At 40.1% G+C, this 25,000-nt stretch overlaps 1 protein-coding gene across 3 annotated transcripts in view; it reads right to left on the reverse strand.

Annotated features, from left to right (window-relative positions):
* LOC138047366 (transmembrane channel-like protein 7) overlaps positions 1-24,501 on the reverse strand; it is a 26,235-nt gene extending 1,734 nt beyond the window's left edge. The window contains exons 1-17 of one of the 3 annotated variants that reach the window (XM_068894194.1): positions 24,341-24,501; positions 22,249-22,300; positions 20,162-20,444; positions 18,549-18,612; positions 17,343-17,424; positions 16,031-16,398; positions 12,483-12,634; positions 10,915-11,065; positions 9,718-9,879; positions 7,405-7,586; positions 6,600-6,678; positions 6,399-6,496; positions 4,668-4,772; positions 3,746-3,821; positions 3,186-3,316; positions 1,111-1,143; positions 624-746 (exon numbers count right to left, since the gene is read on the reverse strand). In XM_068894194.1, coding sequence (XP_068750295.1) covers positions 624-746; positions 1,111-1,143; positions 3,186-3,316; positions 3,746-3,821; positions 4,668-4,772; positions 6,399-6,496; positions 6,600-6,678; positions 7,405-7,586; positions 9,718-9,879; positions 10,915-11,065; positions 12,483-12,634; positions 16,031-16,398; positions 17,343-17,424; positions 18,549-18,612; positions 20,162-20,349 — 1,994 coding nt within the window. In that variant the 5' untranslated portion in view covers positions 20,350-20,444; positions 22,249-22,300; positions 24,341-24,501. Of the gene's footprint in view, positions 1-623; positions 747-1,110; positions 1,144-3,185; positions 3,317-3,745; positions 3,822-4,667; positions 4,773-6,398; positions 6,497-6,599; positions 6,679-7,404; positions 7,587-9,717; positions 9,880-10,914; positions 11,066-12,482; positions 12,635-16,030; positions 16,399-17,342; positions 17,425-18,548; positions 18,613-20,161; positions 20,445-21,522; positions 21,681-22,248; positions 22,301-24,340 lie in introns of those variants that run through there. The other 2 variants (XM_068894195.1, XM_068894192.1) reach the window with 2 other exon arrangements.
* Between the last annotated feature and the right edge of the window lie 499 nt (positions 24,502-25,000).

Raw genomic sequence — 25,000 nt, forward strand, 5'->3', positions numbered from 1 at the left:
TCGTGGCTCGCGCGTGCACATTTTCCCGCGCTTTGTGTCGGCTACGTGTGATTACTTCGAGTTTTGATTGATTTACTGGATTGTTTCCGTCCTTTTTGATTGGCCAAAGTAATTACTTTGGTTTTGGTTTTACGACACTCATTTGAAAACCGCTCTAATCAACATCTATTTCTTTCAGGATTAATTTTGGTATGCTCATAAAACACAAAAGTTTCAAAAGAAAAATGATAACTAACCACAAAAGGTTAAAGAGTTCTTGTTGGAAGCAGTAATTCTCTTTACTGAATCACAGAACAACTATCGGCTACGTGTGATTACTTCGAGTTTTGATTGGTTTACTGGATTGTTTCCGTCCTTTTTGATTGGCCAAAGTAATTACTTTGGTTTTGGTTTAACGACACTCTAATCGACATCTATTTCTTTCAGGATTAATTTTGGTATGCTCATAAAACACAAAAGTTTCAAAAGAAAAATGATAACTAACCACAAAAGGTTAAAGAGTTCTTGTTGGAAGCAGTAATTCTCTTTACTGAATCACAGAACAACTATGTTATGGAGAATATGCTTCTACTGTATATTTAAATTATTAAATTACTGAACGCGATCGTGTGGTAGATTCTTACCAAACGACAAGTCCAAGGACAACGAGAAATACTGGAGAATGGATGACATCAAAAGCATTTTGTAACACAGAGGGGAGAAATGACACTGCCCATGGAATGATGTCGTAGACGTTGTTTAAGCCTCTGAAAAAAGGAAGGATTCCAATCAACCTAGGCATAAGTATGGTAAGAGATTAAAATAGTTACAATGTTACGTGATTTAAGGTTCAGACAGCAAGCAGGTTGACAATGAAACATAGTTTGATACCCCTTTGGTTTGGAGGAATTACCAATGTAGCTTAAAATATGGCACAAGACCAAACGTTTCGAAATTCGTTTCTAGTGTCCTTATCAAGCAGCGATTCAAAGCTATCGCAGGAGTCTTTAGTACATACTGTGGGGGAATTCTGCCACTTAGCTTGTTTAAAACATTTAACGCTTTCTTACAAGTTACAGAATGTTTTCAGTAACGTTATTAACTTTTTCATTTCTAGGATCTTGAACGTACCTAAATGGTCCATACAGTCGAGATGGACGAATTCTAATAAGAGATAAAAAAACGTACATAAACAACAGCGTCCATTTGGCGCGCCAAATATGCTCAGATATTTGTCCGCGGACGTCATCTGTTCCGACAAATGAATTGTGTACTTTTAAGACAGATAACGCCCAAGGACAAATTTCTGAGCATATTTTCAAAGTAAAATCGAGGATATTGTGTTTATTATCCTTCAATTTTTTTTTCACAAGACTGGGGCTTACAAATTAAACCAAATGTTTACGATCAGCTTACCATCACTGAAACGTTTACAGTGCATGAAAATCGATTTTTTTTTTGGTGTTTTCTGGTACCGCCGCTTTATAGACCAGTAGGTTTATTTCTTCTTCCGTGAGTCACAAAAGAGAACCGTTTCCCCTTCGTGACATTAGTTTAAATAGAAAAAGTCTAGGGTAATTGGGGAATATCATCGGATATTCCCCAGTTTCAGTTGGGGAATATTCGGTCACGTGACGCGTTGACACCAATCGCGTGCGGGCGAAAATATTTGATGGATTATAAACGCAAATATCATGAACAGACTGAAACTTGCGCGATATAACGGCTTCCTCAATTTCCTTGCTACTACAGTTAATGCAAAAAAAGAACACAGGCTTTTCGCATTTAGGAAAATTAGTACCAAATCAACTTCAAAAAATCCCGATCCACTGTCTTCACGACTTGGTGTTTTCCGGCCCCAATGCATTTAATATGACGATCAAGTAGAGAGACTGTACAAGTAGAGTTTGGAACAGTAGTCAGTAAAGGAGTGCGAACATTGACTTGAGCTACTCGCTTACTTTGTATATAAAAATAGTTTCCGTAAAGAGAGCATTTCTCCAACAAACTTGCCCATGAGTCGAATGGTTGCAAGACTATCTTGATTGCTGCAGCGACTAGGGCATTTCTCCAAAAAGAACGTTAACATTTTTCGATAGAATGATCTGATCTGATCTGACCTGCTAATCGCCCTTTCTCGCAGTCGGAGACTGAATTACTAAGGGCGCAACTTAACGAGGTCGGGCCGAGGGAGCTGTGCTGCCGGCTAGGCGCTCGGCCCCTGAACACGACCCATATATGACCTCGGAGCACAGCACCACAGCCTGATGGAATAGGCCGGGAGTCGATTTTGAGGAGGGAGGAAAACCGGAAACCCGGAGAAAAACCCTCGGAGTCAGATTGAGATCGACTGAAACTCAACCCACATACGACCCGAGGCCAGAGTTGAAACTGGGTCACAGAGGTGGGAGGCACGGTTGATGACCACTAAACCACCCTGATTCCCTCCTCGAATATCGTCAATGAAAAAACTAAGATGGAAATTGCTTTTAAGAAGAGGTGCAGAACATCGTGCCATCTTCATGTTTAAAGTGGTACTATAATAAAAAAATCAGATTTTCTTTTTTCCTTTGGATTTCAAAACTATGTTAACTAAACAATAAGTGACCCAAGTTTTAAGCCTTAATTTCAAAAAGACAGTTGTTTATTTTAACTGGAATTTTCCTATTCAGTGGTCCGCCATTACTAACTTTAAAATCTTCAGAGAGCGGGATCGAGGAGAAAATGACGTCAAAGACTCACTAGTTCAAGAATGTGACGCGTTTGTACGTGACTGAATTAGTATATAGCACGGAAGTTTCGGGCTTTCAGATTTTTAATTAAAACTCGTGCTTTGCATACATATTAAACTGCGTTTACACGCTGAAATTTTAAGCTATTGAATGAATGACGTCACTTTTCCCTAGATCCAACCCTCTGAGGTCCAGTCGGTCAGTTTTGAACGCGAGTAATGGCGGACTGTGAATCCAGAACTTACACTCAAAGTAAACAGCCTTTGGACAAAACTGAGAGCTCAAAACTTTGCCAGGCAAATGTTAAACAAACACTTTCAAAATCTGACTATAACAAGGAATTGATTTTTTGATCATAGTACCACTTTAAGTGTTTGAATAAGCTGTATACCCATCCTTTTAATATTATTCTTAACAGAGAACACCATGAGTATAATACCGGGTCTTACGGATAATGTATCAAACAATGCTCACTGAGTTATCCCATACACCACTGCGGTCAGACAAAGTAGGAATGTTCCAAGCAACAGGATCATGAAGAAATAGTTCGAGCGTCCGGCAAGATACACTTTCTCTTGGCTTCTGCAATTGTATAGAACAGTGGCCTGAAAAATGAAAAGAGGAAACAGTAAAAAATCCCCTTTACCTAGTTTTGTTTCTGGAGCCTTTCAAGCAATGTCCGAAAAAAAATTACTTAAGTTACCTTATGACTCAATCTCCCGCTACGTGCGAGTATAAGTTTTTCGAGTTCTTTGCGAGTTCTTCACGGGAACAAATGGGCTCAACAAATTGACCTGCTCCTAACTGTGTGGCTTTACAACTCACTTGGTAGAGCATTGCACCGGGATCAAAGAGGTTATTGGTGCGAGGATCATTTCCCCCTCTTTAGTCGATAACCCACACTTCAAGCTAACATAACTCAATGTTGTAACAACAGAACTGAAGATGTCGCCGTAGGTATCTGAAGAAAGGTCTGTTCTGCTCAGTTGAAAGCACAGTTCACGTTACGAATTCACAAGAGCGTTGACTTTTACCTTCATAGCGTAGAATATGATGGGCAATTTTATGATCGCCATAAGCGGTATAAACGGACTGTACCATGTCCCAATCCTAAAAAATGAAAGAGGGAAGAGGAATACAGATCATTGTGTCGCAAGAATATAAACTGGAACCACGTAAAAGCCGATGATAGTTTATTTTAAAAATAGAGGGAGTGGTGAAATAAAAAAAGGTAGAAAATCACTTTGGAACTCTAAGACACCTCGACAATCAATAATTAATTAAGGCGTCTCATAATTCTTTGGGTTTTGTTTCTAACTGAATCAAAGTGACAGAGACAATTAAAATCACAAAAAATAAGTATTTACCGACCCATCACTAAACACAAAATCTTATTATTATACTGAATTAATAGTTTTTCACCCGATGGAAATTTTTTGTACATGGAAAACGCCCAAATTTTCATTTTTCTCCCCTGAATTAAGCGCCTCTCGGAACGGTTTCATTCCTGAGGGACTGCTACACCTTTGTCACATTAAAAGCTTGGAATAGTCGCGAAGTGATCGCAATAACGTGAATTTATATTTTTACATGAGGTTCTCGTTGCAGTTCCCGTCGTCGTTGCTAAAGCTCCCTATTAACGTGAAATAGCCAAATTTGAGGCTTTATCAAGGACTTCAGCACTTGAAGATAAATTTTCATTTGCTCCCCTAAATTAAGCGCCGTTCTGACCAGTATCATTCTTGAGAAACTACCACACCCTTGTCATATTAAAAAGGTTGAAATAATCACGAAGCGATTAAAATATCGCGAATTTATATTTTGAGATGACGTTCCCGTTGCCGTCGCCGTTGTCGTTGCTTAAGCTCCATAAAATCTTCGTGCTGAATCTAACAAGTGGATTAAAAATGAACACCAATGCGTGCTTTCAAACAGAAAAATAAAAATTCAAATCACCATATTAAGGACTGCGCATAGACAAGCGCAAGGACGTTATCTGGGATACTGAAAGGAGGTCGACCAATCAGTTTCTTCCCTATGGTCACGTGATCAGCAAAATACCTTTAAAGAATGAACAAAAGACAAGGAAACGTAAGTAAAAACAAGCCGAAACAGGAAGTGGAGCTTTCGCATTCTGCAGCAGTGACAGAGATTAAGGCAAAAAGTTAATTGTATGGAAGTGAACATGCACTTTAACTCCAAGACCCACAACGAAAGTGTCGGAGTCGCTTCACGCTCGGTTTTTGTTCGAATTCATTGAATCTCGACAAATAACCCACTAAGGAGGGATTACGATTTTGGAGTGTAATGTGAAGTGCTAAGTATCTACCCCACATGAACATGTGAGCGTTAGCCCCACTGATGGAAATGGGCCCACACAAGGACAGAGAAAAACTCCACTAAGCTGGTCACGGGCACCATATGAATCGATCGACAGAATTGATTATGAGAATTTAATAAGTAGTGCCCATTAACCTAATGAATCTATCTGAGCGTTGGCCTTAGACACGGAAATGGGCCACTGAAGGAAAGACAAAATACTCTGACCAACGACCTCCGGATAGGATCACCGTTCCTCTTCCGACTATTGATGGCTTTGGATCTGACGTCACGGCGGCCATGTTGGTGAACAGAACAATGCAGTAAAATAGGGTAAAGACTTGTTTCCATATCTCAAAGTGCCCTTGGACGTGAGGTGCCTGAGAATGAAATTAAATCACTGGAATCGGTCAGTGTTGAAAAAGCCCAAACCCCTTAGAAATGCTACCCTTCGGCCTAATTAGGCCTAAAACAATATTTAGGCTTAACTGTTAGCATTTCTAAAGGGTTTGGGCTTTTTCAACACTGACCGATTCCAGGGATTTAATTTCTTTCCCAGGCACCTCACGTCCAAGGGCGCTTTGAGATATGGAAACAAGTCTTTACCCCGAATGTCTTTTGGGAATTTGACTCTATTATTCTGCAAAACTTGTATTTTCTATTGTTTTGTACACTAACATAGCCGTCTCATCACGTGGATACAAACCAAGAATAGCGAATTTAAGCAAAGGCGTCGGCTACGGCAACGAAAACGTCAAAAAGCAAGAATATGATTGGTTGAAAAAGGAAAAATAATCATGCTGCACGTGCATTTGTCTGCCGTACTCCACGAAACAACGTGAAATCACCAAATTTTAGGTTTTGAGACAACGTGAGCATATAACGAAGAACCATTCAAAATCTATTTTTACTTTAGAACCGTTCGTATCCCACCAGTTAAAGGATAGTTCGCCCGTATTTTACAACCTGAACAAGACGGAATAATTGCAAAATACTTTCGATAGCGCTAAGTTATATTTTGCAGTGACGTTTTCGTTGCCGTGGCCGTCGTCTTTGCTTAAATTCCCGTATATGTCACAGACGGGGCCAGACGGGAGCAAGGCGTTTCTCGATTCCTACCCTGGTAAGAGTTTTTCTCTCTCCTCAAGTGAACCAGTTTCCACGTCTAGGGTTAAAGCTCAGATAGATTCCATGAGCTGATAAGCACTGCTGCTTACACTCGGGGGACGATCAACAAACAGCGATACGGAGACGGTGCCAGGGCCAGAAAAGTGATTGGAGATTCTAAAGCAAGTTATGAACATTCACAGCAAAGTGTCAGGGCTTTAACTGTTTAATTATATGAACGATAAATAATCCAGTCCTCACCTCCGAGGAGTTTGTACAAATATGATAACAATTAGGGTTACGAAGAACTCTGTCCATATCAACTTGTACATTTCTGCACCAATTACATTCTCCCAACACTAAGAGAGAATACAAAATCCATAAGGTGAGATGGACAAACTCTAGGCGACTTATATGGCAGATAAATGAAGAAAATGACTAGAAAGATTGTTTTGATCTTACCAACATACACGCCTTATTTATTTTGTTGTACAACGATACCAGCAAAACAGCAACGGAAGCCAACTTCAAAAGCACTGTTCTAAAAATTGCCAGAAAACAATCTCGTGACTACTCCAACAACTCACTGACAACTAAAAGCTGCTGTATAGATTTAACCATTTGCTTAACAAATTAAGTTATCGATGGGGCTTCAAATTTTGGGAACAAGGCAAAGGTGGTCAATAAAGAACATTCAGTCATCTGTCATTGTGGGCGTCACTGTCATTCAGGAAGACGGAACCCCGCGCGGTGCATATTTTTATGAAAGCGATTTGGACTGACGCGACAACAAATGTGTTTGAAATACGAAGCAGAACCCAAAGCCACTCGATATTTGCTCTAATGTGTTTCTTGTCCTGTATTCCCTTCAAGAGAATACATGCGACCAGAAGATCACGACCTTGAGGCGTTTAACTCTGCTTCAGAGCTGGGCTTTTTTTAGTTTAAAAATTTCCTTATTTGGATGTAGCTCGTGCATTTCCCGCGCGTGCAGCTTCGATCCATATTTGGGCATAAAATTGGTGTCGTAAAATCCCCTGCTTTGTTCCAAGGAAAAGAGTTGCAAGTTACATGCTTTCAGGTTAATATGTGCTTCTGATACGACCAATTGGCTAATTCGACTCCCTCGGGTCTGTTACAATTCGTCAAGATAATCACTTCAATTGGTCTTTATGCCCAATCGTAGATTACCTTATAAGTAATACTTGATGCCTAAGACACAAGCATTGTAAGATGAGGTAAGAAGTCATGGTTCAGCAAAAGTCACCTTACTAAGGCCACGTTGACTTGTGTTCTTGGGTTCCAGTCCTCCAGGCGTGAAAGAAGGTAAAATAAACTTGGGACAACAGCTCCTAAGACCGTAAGAGTGATGGGCGAAGCATAGCTTTTGAGAAAATGCATAAAATCTTTTTTTGCTGTCGAATTGACGTTGATTTCGCCTTGAGATGTCTGCAAAAGAGGAATTAAAATATTAACCTCGGTCTCATTTGTTAGACTCTTTCCCAAATTTGAGTAAAATATCCGTGCGACATGGAAACAATACGCTCTTCTTACACGGTAACCATGTTACCACACTCGGTCCCAAATCTCTCATATCAAGCCTCGGTTACAAAATTTATTGTTTCTGGGCGCAATGTAGATGAAGCTCACAGGCTCGACTGTTAACTACACGAAAAGACCAAATTTAAGTTTCCTCTTTAAAACATGACTTTTTACTTCCCTTCTTAGGGATTGAGTCCCTCTGTAAGAAGCATCGGCAAGTTAAGGTGATCCCCTAGAAATAAAACTTGCCATAAATTTCCGATAAAACTGCGCATACTGTTTCAACATGTCAAGAAGATGATAAAAATGTAATAAACAAGGGGTTTCCATGGTACGAACATTGGCGGGTCTAATTTGCAGGTCGCAGGTCGCGGGTTGCAGGTCGTTGTTTCACCAATACAGAAAGTATCCTAAACATTCTTAAAAGCTAACTTAAGGCCTAATTAGGCCTAAACAAAAGTTTTTAGGCCTAAAGTTAGCTTTTATGAATGTTTAGGATACTTTCTGTATTGGTGAAACAATGACCTGCAACCCGCGACCTGCAACCTGCGACCTGCGACCTGCAAATTAGACCCGCCGTACGAACACTAACGAATACGGCCATTAACGCAACTTTGACAATTGCCGCTCATCCTAATGTTGGACAAAAATAGGTTGATTTCATAAATTTAATCCCTGATACAACGCAGAGCAGTGTCATTCTATAGTCATCCCACGTACGTAACTGAAAAATGTATCTAAATGCCTTTTCCAGTACTCAACACTCCAAAATAGCTTTTAACTTGAGTGTGGGCTGTTTGGCTCGTAATATAGGGAAAGCCATAACTTTCTTATGTAATCTTTATTCTTTTGGTCTTGAAGTTTTGTCTTGTGGTGTGGTTTTATCATCATGTTTCGAGGTTTTGTCATTATGTGGCGAGGTTTGATGATTACTTGTTGTGTTTCCATCATGATGTGACGGGATTTGATGTTACGTGTTGCGTTTTCATCATGATGTGTTGAGGTCTTCTTCTGAAGTGTGGTGTTTACATTTTATGTGGTGAGGTTCTTTTATGACGTCGATTTTCCCCCTTTATGTGATTATAAACACAGCACGTCAAAAGAAGACCTCAACACAGCATGATGGAAACACAACACGTAACCATCAAAATTAGTCACATAATGAAAAACCCTCTTCACAAAATGACAAAACCACACCACATAACTTTAAGACCAAAACTGTTAAGAATAAAGATTAAATAAGAAAGTTTGGCTTTCCATAGTAAAATGGCTCCTTTCGTACAATTTCATGAAATTGCCAAAAAAAACTATCATTTTTTTCCTGCTCCATGAATACACCGTTCTCAGCAAAAAATATGAAATAAACAATGGGGAAAATCGTACTCGTTCAAGAGAAAATATCCATTCCTTAACGGATTAAGCTTAGCGTCAATGAAGATCCGCCATTTTATCAATGTGCGCGCAAATGCCGCAAGAAATCATGCGCGGTAGGGTTGAGCAATGCAAAACCAGGGAATCACCTTAAACTAACTTTCATCGTCACCTCTTCTTGCAGAGTTTTGGACTGATTTGCGAAGTGCGCAACTCGGCGAGATAGGGCCGAAAGCATACATAAGACGCCTCTGAAAGTCTCCTTATGATCTGTGTGTGATCTGGGAACATAGCACCACAGCTAGATGTACGTAATAGACCGATTGCATAAATGGCGGCCAAAAATGTATTATTTTGTTTATGTGCTAATTAGACTTACTAGGCTCGCTTTCGAACGACATTTCTATTGAATTTTGTCCACGCAAGCGAGGCTAGTGAGTCTAATTAGCACATAAACAAAAAAATACGTTTTTGGCGGCCATTTTTATGCAATCGGTCTATTATCTGGGAGTCGACTTTGAAGAGGGAGAAAATCCGGAAAAGCAAGAGAAAACCCTCGACTAAGGTTGAGATCAGCTGGAACTCTTCACGCATGCGATCGCAAAAATGAGAGCTAAATATGTTCGATTCCTTGCTTCGTACACGATCTGCCAGTTTTTGTTCCTACCTTTATCGACAATTGAGAAGCGCTGAAAATTAAGTACGCTGACAGGCATGACAAGGCGATCACGATTAGATTCACAAGGATCCTTGTACCGTAGAGCTTGTACATGGCCCTTCGAGTTCGTTGGGCTTCATTGGCAAGCCTAAAGTCCTCTTCGAGATTGGCCTGAAACGACAGTGATCAAACTCTCAAGTAAACGATAGTCCCGTTCTAAGGTAAAAACTGATCTGCTTTGTGGGAGCTGTGATTCTGAAAGGTAAATTTCTTTCCGCAATCCTCCATCTAGATTACATACAAGTACCGCTCTCAACTGTGACCCTTAAACATGCGCTTGGGTTTCTGTAAAAGTTCTGACCAAGTGCCCTGGGCTCTATTATTGAATCTCCAAGTTTCTCTTCAAATTCTGCGCGATGAAGAGCGGAGTAGAGAAGAAGCTCTACCCCGTCTAACAATTAACACTGCATTTTCAGTACCTCAAGATCTGAAGGAATCATTTTTATACTCGAAACTAGTTCAAAAGAACTATGGAGTATAACCACGGTATGACGATAAATGAACAGGAATTAGTGGCTATTTCAAGCCCTTGGCCTTCTTAATATATGCCCATTTTTCAATAAAACTGAAGTCAGAAAACACTAACCGAAACCAAGAGAGAATTTGATAAGAGTGTTGTTATGGCATGGGTGGGCTCTCCAGCACAGTCACAAACGAGTCTATTTTTAGAATACCCGTTCCCGCGAAAATCTGTCATCATGTCCCTGAAAAAACATGGCAGAAGCAGTCACGCGTGACATGGCTTCTTCTGATTGGTTAAAATTGGCGGCCATTTGTTTGTTTCGCGCGCAAAGTGTATCTTAAAATAAATCAATTTGTCACTGGGCTGGGGAAAGGCCGCGAAGTGATAGATCAAAACTCTTATCTAATTCACTCTTGCCGAAACTCCAAAAAATCCTTGCAACTTGCCACTTTTCCTACGCAATTTAAAGGGGGTATGTCACGCAAAATGATGTAATTTGATGACACCCAAAATACCCAAAAAGTAGAATGAGACATTGCAATAACCACTTCCTTGGAAGAGATATTTTTAAATTACTCAATGTGGCCTTCTGGATGCGGTCATGGCATCATCTCGAACACAAGGCAATGTTTGTATCAACGATACGTGCCATTGTTCTATCGCTGATCTCAAACCAGACGTACCTCAATTTCTTTAACAATTCTCTTAACCTGTAGTTGCGCCGCGGATTCATCCTCAATGCACATGTCCCAGCCTCCGAAAACTTTATTGGAGTATGTCTGGTAGTATCTACTGCCTTCTTTCACATAGTTTTCCTCAAATATTTCCGATGCACTGAAACATATAAAACTTGCTTTTAATAATTGTGAATAGACTGATGCTCATCAATAACTGTACCTTCGTAAATATCAACATTCATAGCGGATTGCCCCGCCCCATGTGAAGAAATCTGGATTCCGGAATATCTTTGTATGTAAAATCTGGAATCCTGGGCTTCAGAGTCTGGAATTCAATCCTAAAAGCTGATGGGATCTCTCCAAAATCAGGAATCTGATCGCGCCAGGAATCTGAAGTCCACCGAGAAGGAATCTAGAATCAAGGATAGGTAATACCCAGAACCTGTCTGGGATTACCTTACATGGGGCGATACAGAGCGGGATTTAAAACTAGCAGCTTAAAATTGAAAGCGATTTTAGCTATAGAGATATTTCAAAGACAGTCCCTAAAGAAATTCGAAACTATTAATGCAAAAAGTGATTGAAATCCGCAACTGACAGATAGCAACTACTTGGCCACGAGGCGTGGCAGACCGAATTGAATTTGAGACCACCCAAGCAGCAGTTGGTAAAAACGGGATCAGTTGAAATAGGCCATTTCCGAGTTGCTGTTTGTCTCGGTTTCGAACTGAGTCTTTGTGCTCAGCCACTGAAAGGGAAATAAGTTTGATTTGCATAAGAATACGCAACTCATTTCCATTTGAATGGTTGTGCACCAGGACTCTGAGAAATGCAGCAACTCGGAAATGGGCCATTGCATGGGGAACCACGTTTGAAGTCTTCATCAATCGAACACGCCGCTTTACGGTCGTGAATTCCTTGTGGGCCGGTACTGATAAATGAAAAGAAAATTAATGGCGTCACGAAAACTAACTCTAAAGATGTAACTATTTAGCCATTTATAACAAGGAATACAAAAAGGAATTGAACTCGAGACCACGGAGCGCAAAGCCACTTGGGGGAAAGGTGTGCATCCTATGAGAGCCACGAGAGCCAAGCCAAGTTTTCCAGGCTTGTTTCTAACTGTGCCGCAAATTTTATCGGTCCTGCATTTTTCATTCTTTCTCCGAAAAACATTTTTTCAGAATATCATGGTTGTTATTTAACAAACTGAAAGGTTTTTGAGACTTTGAGAAGCGGGCCCAGGGTGGGATTTGAACCAGTGGAATCCATATACAAGTCTGACTACCGGCCATTTCGTTCCATAATAATTTTTTCGTTTCTGATCACGGTTGTGAAAGATGGTGCATGGCAAACAGTTTTGAACTTAACAGAATATTATTAAGTACACCATCTAGTAGAAGGAAACCCGTAAACTTGCAAAGCGTGCCAAAGTTGTACTCGGGATTAGAGATCAAAGAAGATAAATCCAGGCAATCGTGAGAGTCGGATTTGAGCCATGAACATACGCGCTTAGACCCAGCGCCTTAACTACTAGCCCATACCGCCTCCAGGTTTTGTTGTCGTATACGCACCTCCACAAGATTAAAAGTAGAATCACGAGAAAACAAAGAAAGCCTACGGTGAAGTAGGCCAAGGGCATGTTGTAGTACGTTCTTCTCCCGCCGATAACAAGTACTTTGTCGGAGTACGATCCATAGAACATTAGCGTCGTGTTGATCCAACCCTGGAGGAAATTAAAGGCAAAGATATTAAACACAATCATCTGCATCTACATGTTCCAGTACTCGGCAAAGTACCTTTGACTTACGGGCGTTACTACTAACGTGACCTCAGACATCACTGCCAAGCCGGCCACATTTGCCGCAGAGAAAACTGGCGGATCCCTACGCCGGGATCTAAGTGCCTTAATCTCTAGCCTGACCGATTACGCTGGGCTAGTTTTTAAACTACCCTCTTTAAAAAGCCATACTGAGTCAGTCCCTCACTCACCCACTCGTTTGACAAAAGATAGCGAGGAGTCTTTTCAGAGCAATTGTTTCGTGGAATGCCGAAGGCATCCACGTCTTAAAACCGGGCTGGGATCTTTTTTTTGTTGGTAGTCACAAATGTGCATACCCCACGGATATTGAATTAATCTCCGATCGGGTGGACTGATTTATTTTCCCTACGGTATTTCCAAACTTCCCTGCCCCGAGGAGAACTCCTATACTTCCCAAGCCATCACGATTTTTCTCTGCTAGCGCGTTAGACCACTCGGCCACCGTGACACACTTCCGTTACCTTGGTGAAAGCAAACATTTACAATAGAATCTTTCCGCCCGCCATGATTGTTTCAGTATTAAACTATTCGATAAAGTGGATAGATGCTTTTTCTTTGAGAAAGGCAAGCTTTAAAGGTAAGGAGAATTTTCTACGTTATTTCTAGATCTTGCTTCGTACTTGTGTGTTCCACTGTGAACATTATTATTTTGCATAGAACGAATACTTCATTAGAAGCATTTTGCATAGAACGAATACGTACTCCAATATTTCTTGGGAACCAGTTTGTTCGCCGTTTTGACGTAGAAAGAAAATAAGAAAATAGCTTTGAACGGCCAAACAAGATAAAAAATGAAATCAAGTTTAAAAAAAAACGAATTAGCTATCGCCGTCTCGAGGACTTCGCAGCCGTCCCCCATCCAAGTACTAACCTCATTCGGAGGAGCTTAACTTCAGCTGACACTTGGACTAGCATCAACAATGGTGATCTTTATGTTAAATTCGCACATAGATCTTGTCGAACTTTATAACACTTGAAAGAACAAAAAACGCACTAACAAAAACCAGGTGTTATGCCGTCATTTTGTCACAGATGTATCCTTTGTTTCGTGAGTTGTCAGTAAACACGCAAGGTATAACTTGATCACAGGCGGCCGCTAAAATCGATGTCACTTCCGATTTTGCGATTTTACTTGTATGACCAAAAGTACGATAGAAAAATTGAACTCTGATGGAACGTAACAAAAATCTCCCGAAATGTTTTTCGCTGATGGCAAATTGTTTTATTCTCGATCGACACTTCCTAAAAGTTCCTTCTGCTCTCCTTAAAAACTACGTATTAATATTTATTTACTTTTTCGTCAATATTTGTTTTGCATAAAGCAGGCTAGCAAAATCTGTACCTTGCTTTGTTCGCATTTTTGAGCGTTAAAATAGAATTTTTGGGCGTATGTTCCTGACAGCAAAAGTCGCATATTTTAACGTCCCCCATCCAAATACTAACCCCGCTGGAAAGGGAAAAAAAAACTTTAGTAACATTGGTCTTGGAAAGGTGTCAGGAGCTCAGAGTACACGCTTAAGCTTGTGGTGAAAAAGAACTTGTAAATGATCAACATATCGGCTTTGAAGCCAAATGTTTCTCGATTTCCTGTTATTTTCTTCAATCGTTCTGGGCTTAGTATTTTACTGAACCACATGTCTTCTTAGAGGGTATATAGCAAAGATGTCTACCATGGCACCGTAATGACTTACGATACCAAACAATGTCGTGTACTATTAGAGCTACATATTGTGCAAGGACTTGAATCTCCTGGAAAAAATAAAACGCCGCTCAGTTGACAGTTATGGAAAATGCGTTCTTACTTTAAAACATATCCCGTATCTCCTCAATTCTACCCCCCATCCCCCACCTCCAGACTAAAAATCCCGTATCCCCACAGTTTTTTTACCTAATTATCCCGTATCCTGATCGCTTCTCGGGCTTTTGGCTAAGATTAGTTTCTTGGCCAAGGGCTACGGTCAAGTACTATTGTACAACGTACGGTACTTTTTCAGTGCCGTAAGGGGCAGGCACAGAACAGTTTCGGCTGTTTGTCTGTTCTCTCGAAAACGATGACAAGGGTTTTTTAGGTTTTTTGTTCAGCTCGAGTGTAGAATCAGGACGAACTGTTGTAGTTTCTGATAACTATTTACTACTTGTAGCTTTTGTTGAATTTTGAATCGATGATAGAGAGAGTTTTGGCGATCTCAATCCGGACTGGACTACTGGATTTAAGGATTTTTCTTAACGAGATTTCAAGTTATTGTGGAACGTTTGGTACCAAGTTACTGAAATCAAGATTATGGAATTGTAAAATTAGAACTTTGGACTGGACTATACAGCACGCAATTACGGAATTTTTGAGCATTGAGAGAAATAGAGCACGGATGTTGTCTTCTTGTCTTCGCCACGGCAAATTTGTACAGTTTGCAAGGAACTAAACCAGGATTACAGAACCAGACGTCGATTACAGGGCCCGGTTGTTCGAAAGCCAATTACCTTAATCCAGGATTAGCGTAAACTTTTGTTTCATGTTTTCAACTTTTTGGTCACAGTTTCCTTTGCTTATTTTTGTTTTTCAAGATTGACTTCTTCTAATGTAAAGTTTTTCTGAATATCAGCCTTGAACAGCATTTGGGAGTAGAGGATAAAACTCGTTTTAAAACCCAGTTTCTGAACAACTGGCCCAGGATGATAAGTTGTTGAACTGTGATTTGTAATAAGTTTTTCGGATGATTTAAGGCTGATCCTGTAATTTTTGGATGAAAGGAGTTAACGAAGCAAGTAAAACTGTAGGATTTGAATTAAGTCTCCTTCCAAAAAATAAATAAACAAAAGATCCCGTATCCTGATAACCTGCTAATAGGGCTTCGTTGTTTGCATTTGCAAATTTAGTAACATTAGTAATGAGTTTTTACAACAAAAAACTTTAAGTTATATTACAGATGTATCTTTCTAGTAATCTTTCGCCATTTTCCGAAGTCTACCTGTACTTGAAGTTCACTGTAACTGGACAATTTGTGTTAACTGTTTGCGCATTCCACGGATACGCCCTTGTAGGCGTCTTGTTTTAGGTTTGCATTACAGCGGGAGGTAATTGGAATGAAAGTCTTGCGCTTCGTTATTGGTCAATTAATTAGAAGTAAGTGCAACTGAACCATGCAATTGTGATTTGATTGCGTTTTGATTAGCCCATTTAGTTTTCGGTATTTGCTGTGATTGGTTAAAAGTAATTGCTTTGTGTTAGCTTTTACTGTACTCAGTTGAATGTTGAAAACAATTAACTCAGCTGTAAGGCTCACGTTACTTTCATGTACTTACAACACCCGATATAAAGTCCATCACCAGTTGTGTAATAGGTTTCTCTGTGTACTGATCCTCGTCTGGCTTTTCCAAATCGCATTTCTTTATGACTTTCCAAGGTACCGTCTCATTAGACTCGATCTCTCTCCGTTGTCTTGTTTTAGCGCTTTCAAAGTTACTCAACTCAAACTGAGACGGTCTGGTTGCGTTTATGATTTCCCTTTTGGCTGATGCATTTTGTCGCGACTCTAGTGGAAGCTCTTCGCCTGTGCTCAATGATTGAGGAATGATGACGAAACAAAGGATTAGGATGAAGATGTAGACGTTCAGTAGGAGAAGCCACTTGAGGAATGTGAAATAGGAAAGAACACCATTCCCGAACGATCCTGTGAGGAAATCGCAAAAATACTGCTGGAGAAGAGCTTTAAGCCAAGACGAGAGGAAAGGAGATCGTATTTAGAAGACATTATAGTTCAAAGCAAAGATTGCCTACTGAGAGTAAAGGCGCTCGCAAACGAGAAAACATTGTTGCAGAAGCAAATAATGTTTCCCCGCTTTCGGCCCCTGGAAACATTCGTTGCGGAAGCAAAGTTTGCTTTTCGGGACGCAAGAATGTTGCTGAATTTGTTCCGAAACATTTTGCTTGCTCAGCAAATGCTTTACTCGTTTGCGCACCGAGGTAACATTTCGGGAAACAAGGTTTCGGCGACAATGTTTCCTCGTTTACGGGCGCCTTAAGGGATCAGTGGTAATATTCCCTTTCATCAAATTAACATTGAGTTATTTTCAGGTCTTTTCACCTCCATAACATACATGAAGAAATTCACCATTCCGATTGGCTATTTTTAGATCTTTTCACCTCCATAACATACATGAAGAAATTCACCATTCCGATTGGCTATTTTCAGGCGCAGAAAAGAGGTATGAAATGAGGTAGCAAAAGCATTCTGACTGATCAATGATCAAAGAAACTCCAGGATAGCTAAGAGAATAAAAGTTCTGGATAACGAAATAATTGCGTGATTGCGGGACACGCACTCGGCCTTGCTGCTCGCTAAATTTTTCTGGTCTTTGAAATAAATTTCTCGCGCTCATTTATTCAAGACTGTAATCCAAATCACTGGAACTTAAACCCTCCTTCCCTCTAAAGTATTATTGAGAGCGATTATGAGGTACGTACGTAATGGAATCAACCGAACAAAGTTTAAATCAACGAGTCCTCCAATGTCTCCACTAATGTCCACAAATGTAAATAATTGGATGCACGCCCAATTTTGAAATATAACACGAAGTTAAAGTCTCGTCACTTTGAAAGGTCAACGTTACCCACCTTCAATTTCCTTGAAGTGCTGTCTCCATAACTCGTACGAGTTTAGGAATTCCTTTACTTCACTGTAGCGGTTTTTACACTCCTGAAATCGAAAGTGCTATTAATAGGGACTTTAAGATCTACGACGACGACGACGGTCAACGAAAAAATCACCTCAAAATATAACTTGGCTCTATCATAAGTCTTTCGGGAAGACTTAGTCTTCTTATCCCGTCCTACAATATGGGCGAAGTATCCTAAAAATTAATTGGTACGAGCGGTTTCAGAGTGAAAACAGAGAATGAAAGATTCTCTGTTGCATGCTTATGTTGCCGTCAAAACCTCAAATTTGGTGATTCACGTCGTCGTTATGCAGAGGACAGCAAAGCTACTTGCTAAAATCCGTGCTGCACGTGCAGCACGATTATTTATGCCCTTTTAACCAATGATATTATTGTTTTGTGGCGTAGCCGTCGTCGTACCCGTCGTTGTTTCTTAAACTCCCTATTATTATACACGCGGCAACACTCAGTCTCAGTTATCAACTCCTATACTGTCTGACCCAATACAGAAACTCATTGCGTCAAGTGTTCGGTGAAAAGTTGTCAAGTATCCATTTACCATCTTATATCGAACGCGCGCTCATGGAATAATTGCGAGACTGAGTTGGCCAATCAGCATGTTAGAAATGCAATATCCGAGAATTAAAGTTTTATAGAATTATAATAGTTTTTAGTTATATATAATAGTTTTTAGTTATAATAGTTTTCAGCGGTGAATATAAGAATTTAGTGTCATATTCACCGCGCTACCCGGTGGATATAACATTTTGGAGGCTCGGCTGCTAAGCTAATCAAGCACTTTTCGTGCCCTTTTATCGTGTTTTAGCACGTTGTTTTGCACTTTCTTGATATTCACCGCTGAAAATTACACTAAAACAATTATTTGCCTCAGGCTCAGTAAATATTCAGAATATTGGGGAATATTTAGTTCGACTACGTCTCGGTAAATATTCACCAATATTCACTTCGCCTTCGGCGAATAATTGTTAAATATGATAGGTTTACACAATAAGCGATCAAAACAAAAGAATTTTCTTGCATAAAAATACAGTTCAATTTCAGAATAGTTCAAAGGGAAAAAAAGGCTCCGATGACGAAAAATTAAAATGCTCCATAAGCAAAACAATTTAAGTTTAAACCAGTGGTGTGTATATAAAGGTCTCACCATTGCGATAGATAACTTCAAAGCTGTGAATGAAGAGAGAGCACGAGGAGGTTGTGTTGAACTCCTGAAATTAAAATTCACACCCGTTGGGGAGATAAACCGTATAAATAGCTTCTGTCAGTATTCAAATATACCAACTGCTTTAACAGTCAGAACCCTTTTTTTCGCGTGCAAGCGATAAGGCTCCGCGGCCCGTTTAATTATCGATAGTTCCTAAGACTTTTCGGACACGAAGAGTCATTCACGCGTCTGCCATTCTCTTTTTTTCCGAAAATGAGCCCTGGGGCTGATATATTTTAAATACCCTATTGGAGGGGCCAATATTCGGGAGGGGTTTATATACGGAGGGAAATTTGCCTTACAACATTTAAAATATTATGTGTCACCGTGCCGTTTTTGCTTTGTTTCATTTTGTATTTGAGGGCAATTTCCACGTATACCCTCCCTCCGGGGGACTTATATTCGGAGGGGCGGTTTAACAAAGGGTTTTTTACGTTGCGAGTTTGGGGGGCTTATACACGGAGGGGCTTATTTTCAGAAATTTACCGCAGGCTGATCTTTTAACATGTTTTCAGGATAAAAAAACGAAAAATGATTGTGGAGTTTGATGACTTAAGACCCAGAAAGCAGTTCTGTGATGCGTTCACAACCAACTTCGCAAGCAAGATATTGAAATCCTGCCTTCCTTGAATTAACGTTACCAAAGGACAATAAAAATGGAATCATGGCACCCCGAAAAGTTTCGGGACTCTCGAGAAACGGGGCCTCGGTTGGCTCTAAGAATTGGACCCTTTCCGCGTTATGGAGACATCCCCATTGACAGGTAACATCAGCTGGCGTTAGCCGGAGTTAAATATGAAGATTTCACTCTCAAGAGGGAGCTGGGTTAAGAATCGACGCCCTCTTCTGCGAAGTAAACGTCTCTTCAAAATATAACTTTGCGTAATCACAAGAATTTCGCGATTATTCTGCAAGTTTTTGCTGATTTCAATTCGTTTCCCTTTTGCCCATAACAAAAGGAGGTGTAATTAGATGTAAATCATTACTATTGCAAAAATTTTGGCTTTAATTACCGGTAACTGTTCACTTATTTCCCAAACCTTCAACTTGACAAACTCGTATTTCTGTTTTGCAGCAGATTAAAACCGTCAAGGGGCTCGAAGTGGGTGGGGTGCGGGTGGTATTTTTTACTGAGACAATTTCCGCCGTTAAAAACCCATATAGGGAACAAAGGTGGCGTTTTTATAGTTTTTCCTCCTTGTCTTCGTTTGTTAAGTGTCCATGTTTTCATAGAGGGACTCAAGAGAGGATGAAGTAAGAGGACTGATCTTCATGCCCCATAATAGTTTTTTTTTTAATCTCTTTTTAGTTTCGCAAAGCTATTTTAAGTTTTCGTTCCCAATGCATGCCGCGAATATTTCAAATTTAATTTCGTCATTACAACTGGCCAATCAGGTGCGTCTCTAAAAATAGCTGTGAAGCTAAAATTGGATTAAAAAATATATATATATATATATATATATATAATGTATAATTGGAAGAGGCTCATGCAAGGGGGGGTCCGTTCTTTTACCTCGTCCTCTCTTTCTCTCTTTGAAAAGATTGAATTGTACCTGCTGTTTCTTAGCTTCTCTATTCTTGTGGACAACGATTGCGTTTGGCTGTTCCTTCTTCGCGGCCTTTGAAATTCCGTTGTGTTTTCAGCTTCTTCCAAACGGTCACTTTCATCGTCATCCTCTTCCTCCTCTATATTCAACGCTTGATAAACTTGTCCCCCCGTTCGATCCAATTTCGCTCTCATTTTTTCAAGAGCTCTTTCCTTCAAACTCGCCGACAACTGACGATTCAGGAGACCTTTTAAAGTGTTTGTTTTTTCTTGCTTGCCACTTTGGTCGTCTTAAACAGACATTATTGAGATATTAGGGAAACGTAAACAGTGTTAGGCAACATTTCTAAGCAACAGAGTCGCTGGTGGAAGCATGCCGATCCATTGCTTTAACCTCATTAGTCTAGTTTTAAAAAGTTGAGTAAGGTGTTTTAATTTGATATAACACAAAACAAATGTAAATGTCTTACAAACCGATTTTTTTTTTCAGTTCAATTTATATCATGAAAGAGTAAAAGTTAGCGAGCGATGTAAATTATATGCAAGCAACCGAGCAACTTTTCATCGTAAACACAAACTCGTGAAAAGTGCTTAGGCGCTCTAAACCTACTCCGTCATCGCTCGATGTTTTCCAGGGTATCCTGAAGATCGATCATTCCGGATTATACTCTGGAATACCACTGAACCCTACTTGCTGTTTAGTTCAAGTACACTGTTGACACGTCTTCCTTTTGAGCCTTAAAAGCCAGCAAATCGTCTTGAAAGAGGTATTTGAGTTTGTCAAGTGGCCGTCCCTGTGGCTGTATATACAAATAGTCCTAACTCACTTCAAGAGGAACTTTGTGTATGAACTGAAATATGAGTTAGACTGGATCAAGGAAATCGCTTGGCTTTAGCTTAATTAAATGAGGCATTAACAGTCAGTGAGTTTCCAAACCTGTTTTCTTTACAAGAGTTTGTAACAGGATCAACATACGAACCTAGTTGTAACGATTACACCGTACCGGAATATATTTTGTGAATTTTCACAGTTTATTTTACAGGAAATTAATCAAATACACAGGACATTTTGCTCCGGTCTAGTAGATGATAACCTTTTCACTTGGAAAATTTACATGGCATGAAGGAACAGCTGGGTAAGCATGACCCTTTCTGAAAAGCTGTAAGCCAGAAAATATTCTACTTTGTGTTTTATGACCCCTTTTATTGAGTACTTTGAGCTTCGCCCAAAAATATCATTTACCACTCGGTGCCTTATTTATTGCTGATCGAAATAGATTTAAGGTAGCGGATAACTTTACGGTGGGAACCGGTAGCGCGAAATGTAATTATAAAACGATACAAATGGCTATATCTTAATTCACCTACCATCATCTGCAGCGGGTTCCATTTCTTCGTCGATGATACTTAATATTCCGTTATTTTCATTTTTAGCTTCAATCTGCGTTGTCACATCATTAAAAACAACTCAAGGCGGATCTCGAGTACCAACAATTATAAACCAGTTTCCTCCCTTTACAAACTTTGACATTGGAATATGCACATATCGATCCATGATTAAACAACATTTGCATACAATTTCCTGTCGCAAATTGGGATGAAAAATTATCCCCTTGCGAATTCGCTGGCTAAAGTCGAAAAAATTAGGAGTTGGACCCTTAATGACTATTTGTCAGAAAGGCTAAATTATCCGCCGAATAAAGGTAAAAAAATAAGAATGGGAAGTACAGTTTTTCAAAACTTTCTGCGTGTAGAAAAGCGTGCCGAACAGTCTTCTAACTCGAATTGTTCGGCGCGGAAGAGCTCAAGTCCTTATCAAAGCAAATCGTTTATTATAAGGAAAACAAAAAGATAACCGAAAAAAATTGGTGCTGTTTCACAGATCAGTTTCCCCATGGGGAAATAGTTGTGTCACTGGCCAGGGAAAGCAATTTTTTGGGTAGAGTTTCGTATACCGTGCGGACTAAAATGGCGGAGGACAAAAGAACAATTGTTATTCCCGTTAGGCTTTTTTTTTATGTTTGCTTTGTTCTTTTGTTTTATGGACATTGATTATTTCGGATCCAGCATATGAAAGACCAGTCAATTTCTTACCTTGCGTGTAATTGATTTTCCATAATAAAATTGCGCATCGGGAATCGGTCCGCTGTCAATGAGAACAAAGGCCAATTGCTAATAACGATTCCCGATGAAAGCCTTGTAACATATCATTGTAATGACTCAAAATCGGTCTAACCAATCATGTGAATATGTCATCGGTTGTTCCCCGTGGGAATAAATCAAATTCCCAGACCAAAACCAATCAAACGGACCCTCTGGGCAGAGAGCATACTCATCCTGTGACCGCAATTATCCTTTACGGTATTGGCTGTTTTTATACTAGAGACGCATAATTCGTCCGTGCGACGAACTTGGGCAAACATTTTTTTTTTAACTGTTAAATTCGTACCTCACTATACGTAGCTATTACAACGGCTCTCGGGATTGGTTCAGAAAACAATGGACACAAAGAACGATACAAAAGAAACAATGGATCCTAAAGATAAAAACAATAGAGCTGCGTCCTAAAGGGATCCAATGAAATTAGAGGTTGTAAAGAGTTGCGTCCTATCTCGGGAGGTGGGGGAAAGAGATCGGTGTGTCACAGTTAATTGACACCTGCCAAACAAAATATCCCCTGGCCAGTATCACGTGACCATATCACGGGCTCAAATTTAAAGCCCTTCGGGGTTAGATGTATTTTTTAAGTTGACAGCTGACCAGGTTCTGGTTTTCGATTGGATAGCAGGCTCAAGCCAGGGTTAGGGTTTATAGCTCCGCCTTTAGGCTTGGCTAAATCTATATATCAGGGGGCCGTCTGTGCACACTCTTTTCACCAACATTTTGAAGAGAAAAGTGTGAGTCTAAGAAAAAGCGCTATATTGTAACAGTTCTCTCCTCCTGACTACGTGACCCTAGCCTGTTCCAGGCTCTCAGATAGTGGAGGCGAGGGAACGAGACCCATCGAAGAAAATCGAGCGGGGTCTGGGGGGAGGGGCGCCCGTGACCCGTGACCAATTTTGACAATTCACCTTGAGGCTTTTGCATCACTGAGTTGTACACTTGTTGAGCTTACTTGTGGTTAACCATACGTCACAGGTCCCATCTAATTGTTACAACCTAACAATTAGGTTGTCTACTTCCAAACATATCCGACAGATCATTTAATTACAGTTGACACCGCCTGGGGAAACTGACACATTTGAGAATAAAAGGGACATAAAATAAATCGAAATTTATTGTGATGCTCTTTAAGGATTGGAAAATTTTTGTCATGGCTCAATTTTTCTTTCCAGTCAGTTATTTAGAAAAGGCCCTTCTCAGCGTATTTTATGAATCAATGGATCAACCAGTTTGTTTGACGTTGGGCCAGGTGAAAGCAGCATATGTTTAAAATTCGAGTTTGTTGCCTGGATATCGAGAGCATTTCCAAAAATGTTGTAAAAAACATAACATGCAAAATGCAATCTGCCTATAGGAGATATAGCAAATCATGCCGAAGACCTATCGCTTACTGTAGCAATCTACACTTCAACAAGGCTCCTGCGGCTGGATTTTGTTTACAAAATTCCAGGAGTATTAAAGGAGTTTTCAAGGACTAGAAATTGCGTTCACATTTGTCACAGTACTAAGAAGATTTCTACGCCATACATCGTGTCTCAGTGTTTTCTTTGCTGAAAGTGCACCCCAATAGTCAAATTTGGTCTCAATTTTTGCAATGTTTCGTTAACTTAACATGAAGAAATCGACCCATCCTTGAAGTTCAACGATGGGTCAGAAGAGCCCTGGGAAATTGAAACTGCAAGTGACATTTCCGTGCAACACTGAAGCCCAGTGTTCCATTGAACCGTTGAACTGAGTTGAAGTCCAATTATCCAAATAAGACAGGTTACGGCACACGGTTGGATGATCGGGAAAGTTGAATCTAGTTCTACTTTCCCGAACATTACGACGCTTCCGACTAAGACAATTTTCAATGGAAACGTGTGTCTGAGATGATCTGTGTCCTATCGGCGACACACTATTGTTCGCCTTGAAACACGTCCAATCAGACTTGAAGTAAGTGCGCGCCTTTTTCTCCTCGCTTCGCAGAGGAATAGTGGTACGCTTGTCTGCGGTCGCTTCAGATTTAAATGAAAACATTTACCTGCGGTGTTTACGATCGTCTGCGATAAGACCAACGCAGACAGCTTCCAATCGTCGCAGACCGTTGCAGATCATATGGAAACCAGGCTTTACATAGGTGATTATTTGAAAAATAGGCCATTAATTTCTTCGCCTGTCATCTCGACAAAACGGCTTTCGGCCATTTTGAAAAACCGCTAAGGTGATGATAACGTAATAATCACCTCATCGACAACCAATCAGCGCAGAGAATTTTCAATAATCACCTATGTAATTATACTAAATTTGAATGTAGTGTAGAAAGTTACGACTCAAAGAAGGTTACGAAAGAAAGTTACGATTTAAAGGTCTTTGAAACTGTAACTTTCGAAATGTTGACAGGCATATGAAAAGTGGAATGGGCCCGAAAAGTCCTTTGTGAAACTGCCAACCACTTGTTTTGGAAAGCCGATCTTTTAACACGTTTTAAAGGTAACAAAAAGAAAAATCACTGTGAAGTTTGACGACTTAAATTATTTTCGCTCTTGAGATACAAAGGGAATTGTGACACCCAAAAATGGCCCATAAAGTTTCGGAACTTTTTGAGAAACGGGCCCCTGCAGGGCCGCTTTGGTGGGAAGCGTGAGCCCTCACCACTGCGCCAGCCCAACCTCGCTCCAAGGGTCTCCACTGTCGTTGACAA

This window comes from Montipora capricornis, chromosome 4 (assembly GCF_036669925.1).
Source record: "Montipora capricornis isolate CH-2021 chromosome 4, ASM3666992v2, whole genome shotgun sequence".
Lineage (NCBI taxonomy): Eukaryota > Metazoa > Cnidaria > Anthozoa > Scleractinia > Acroporidae > Montipora > Montipora capricornis.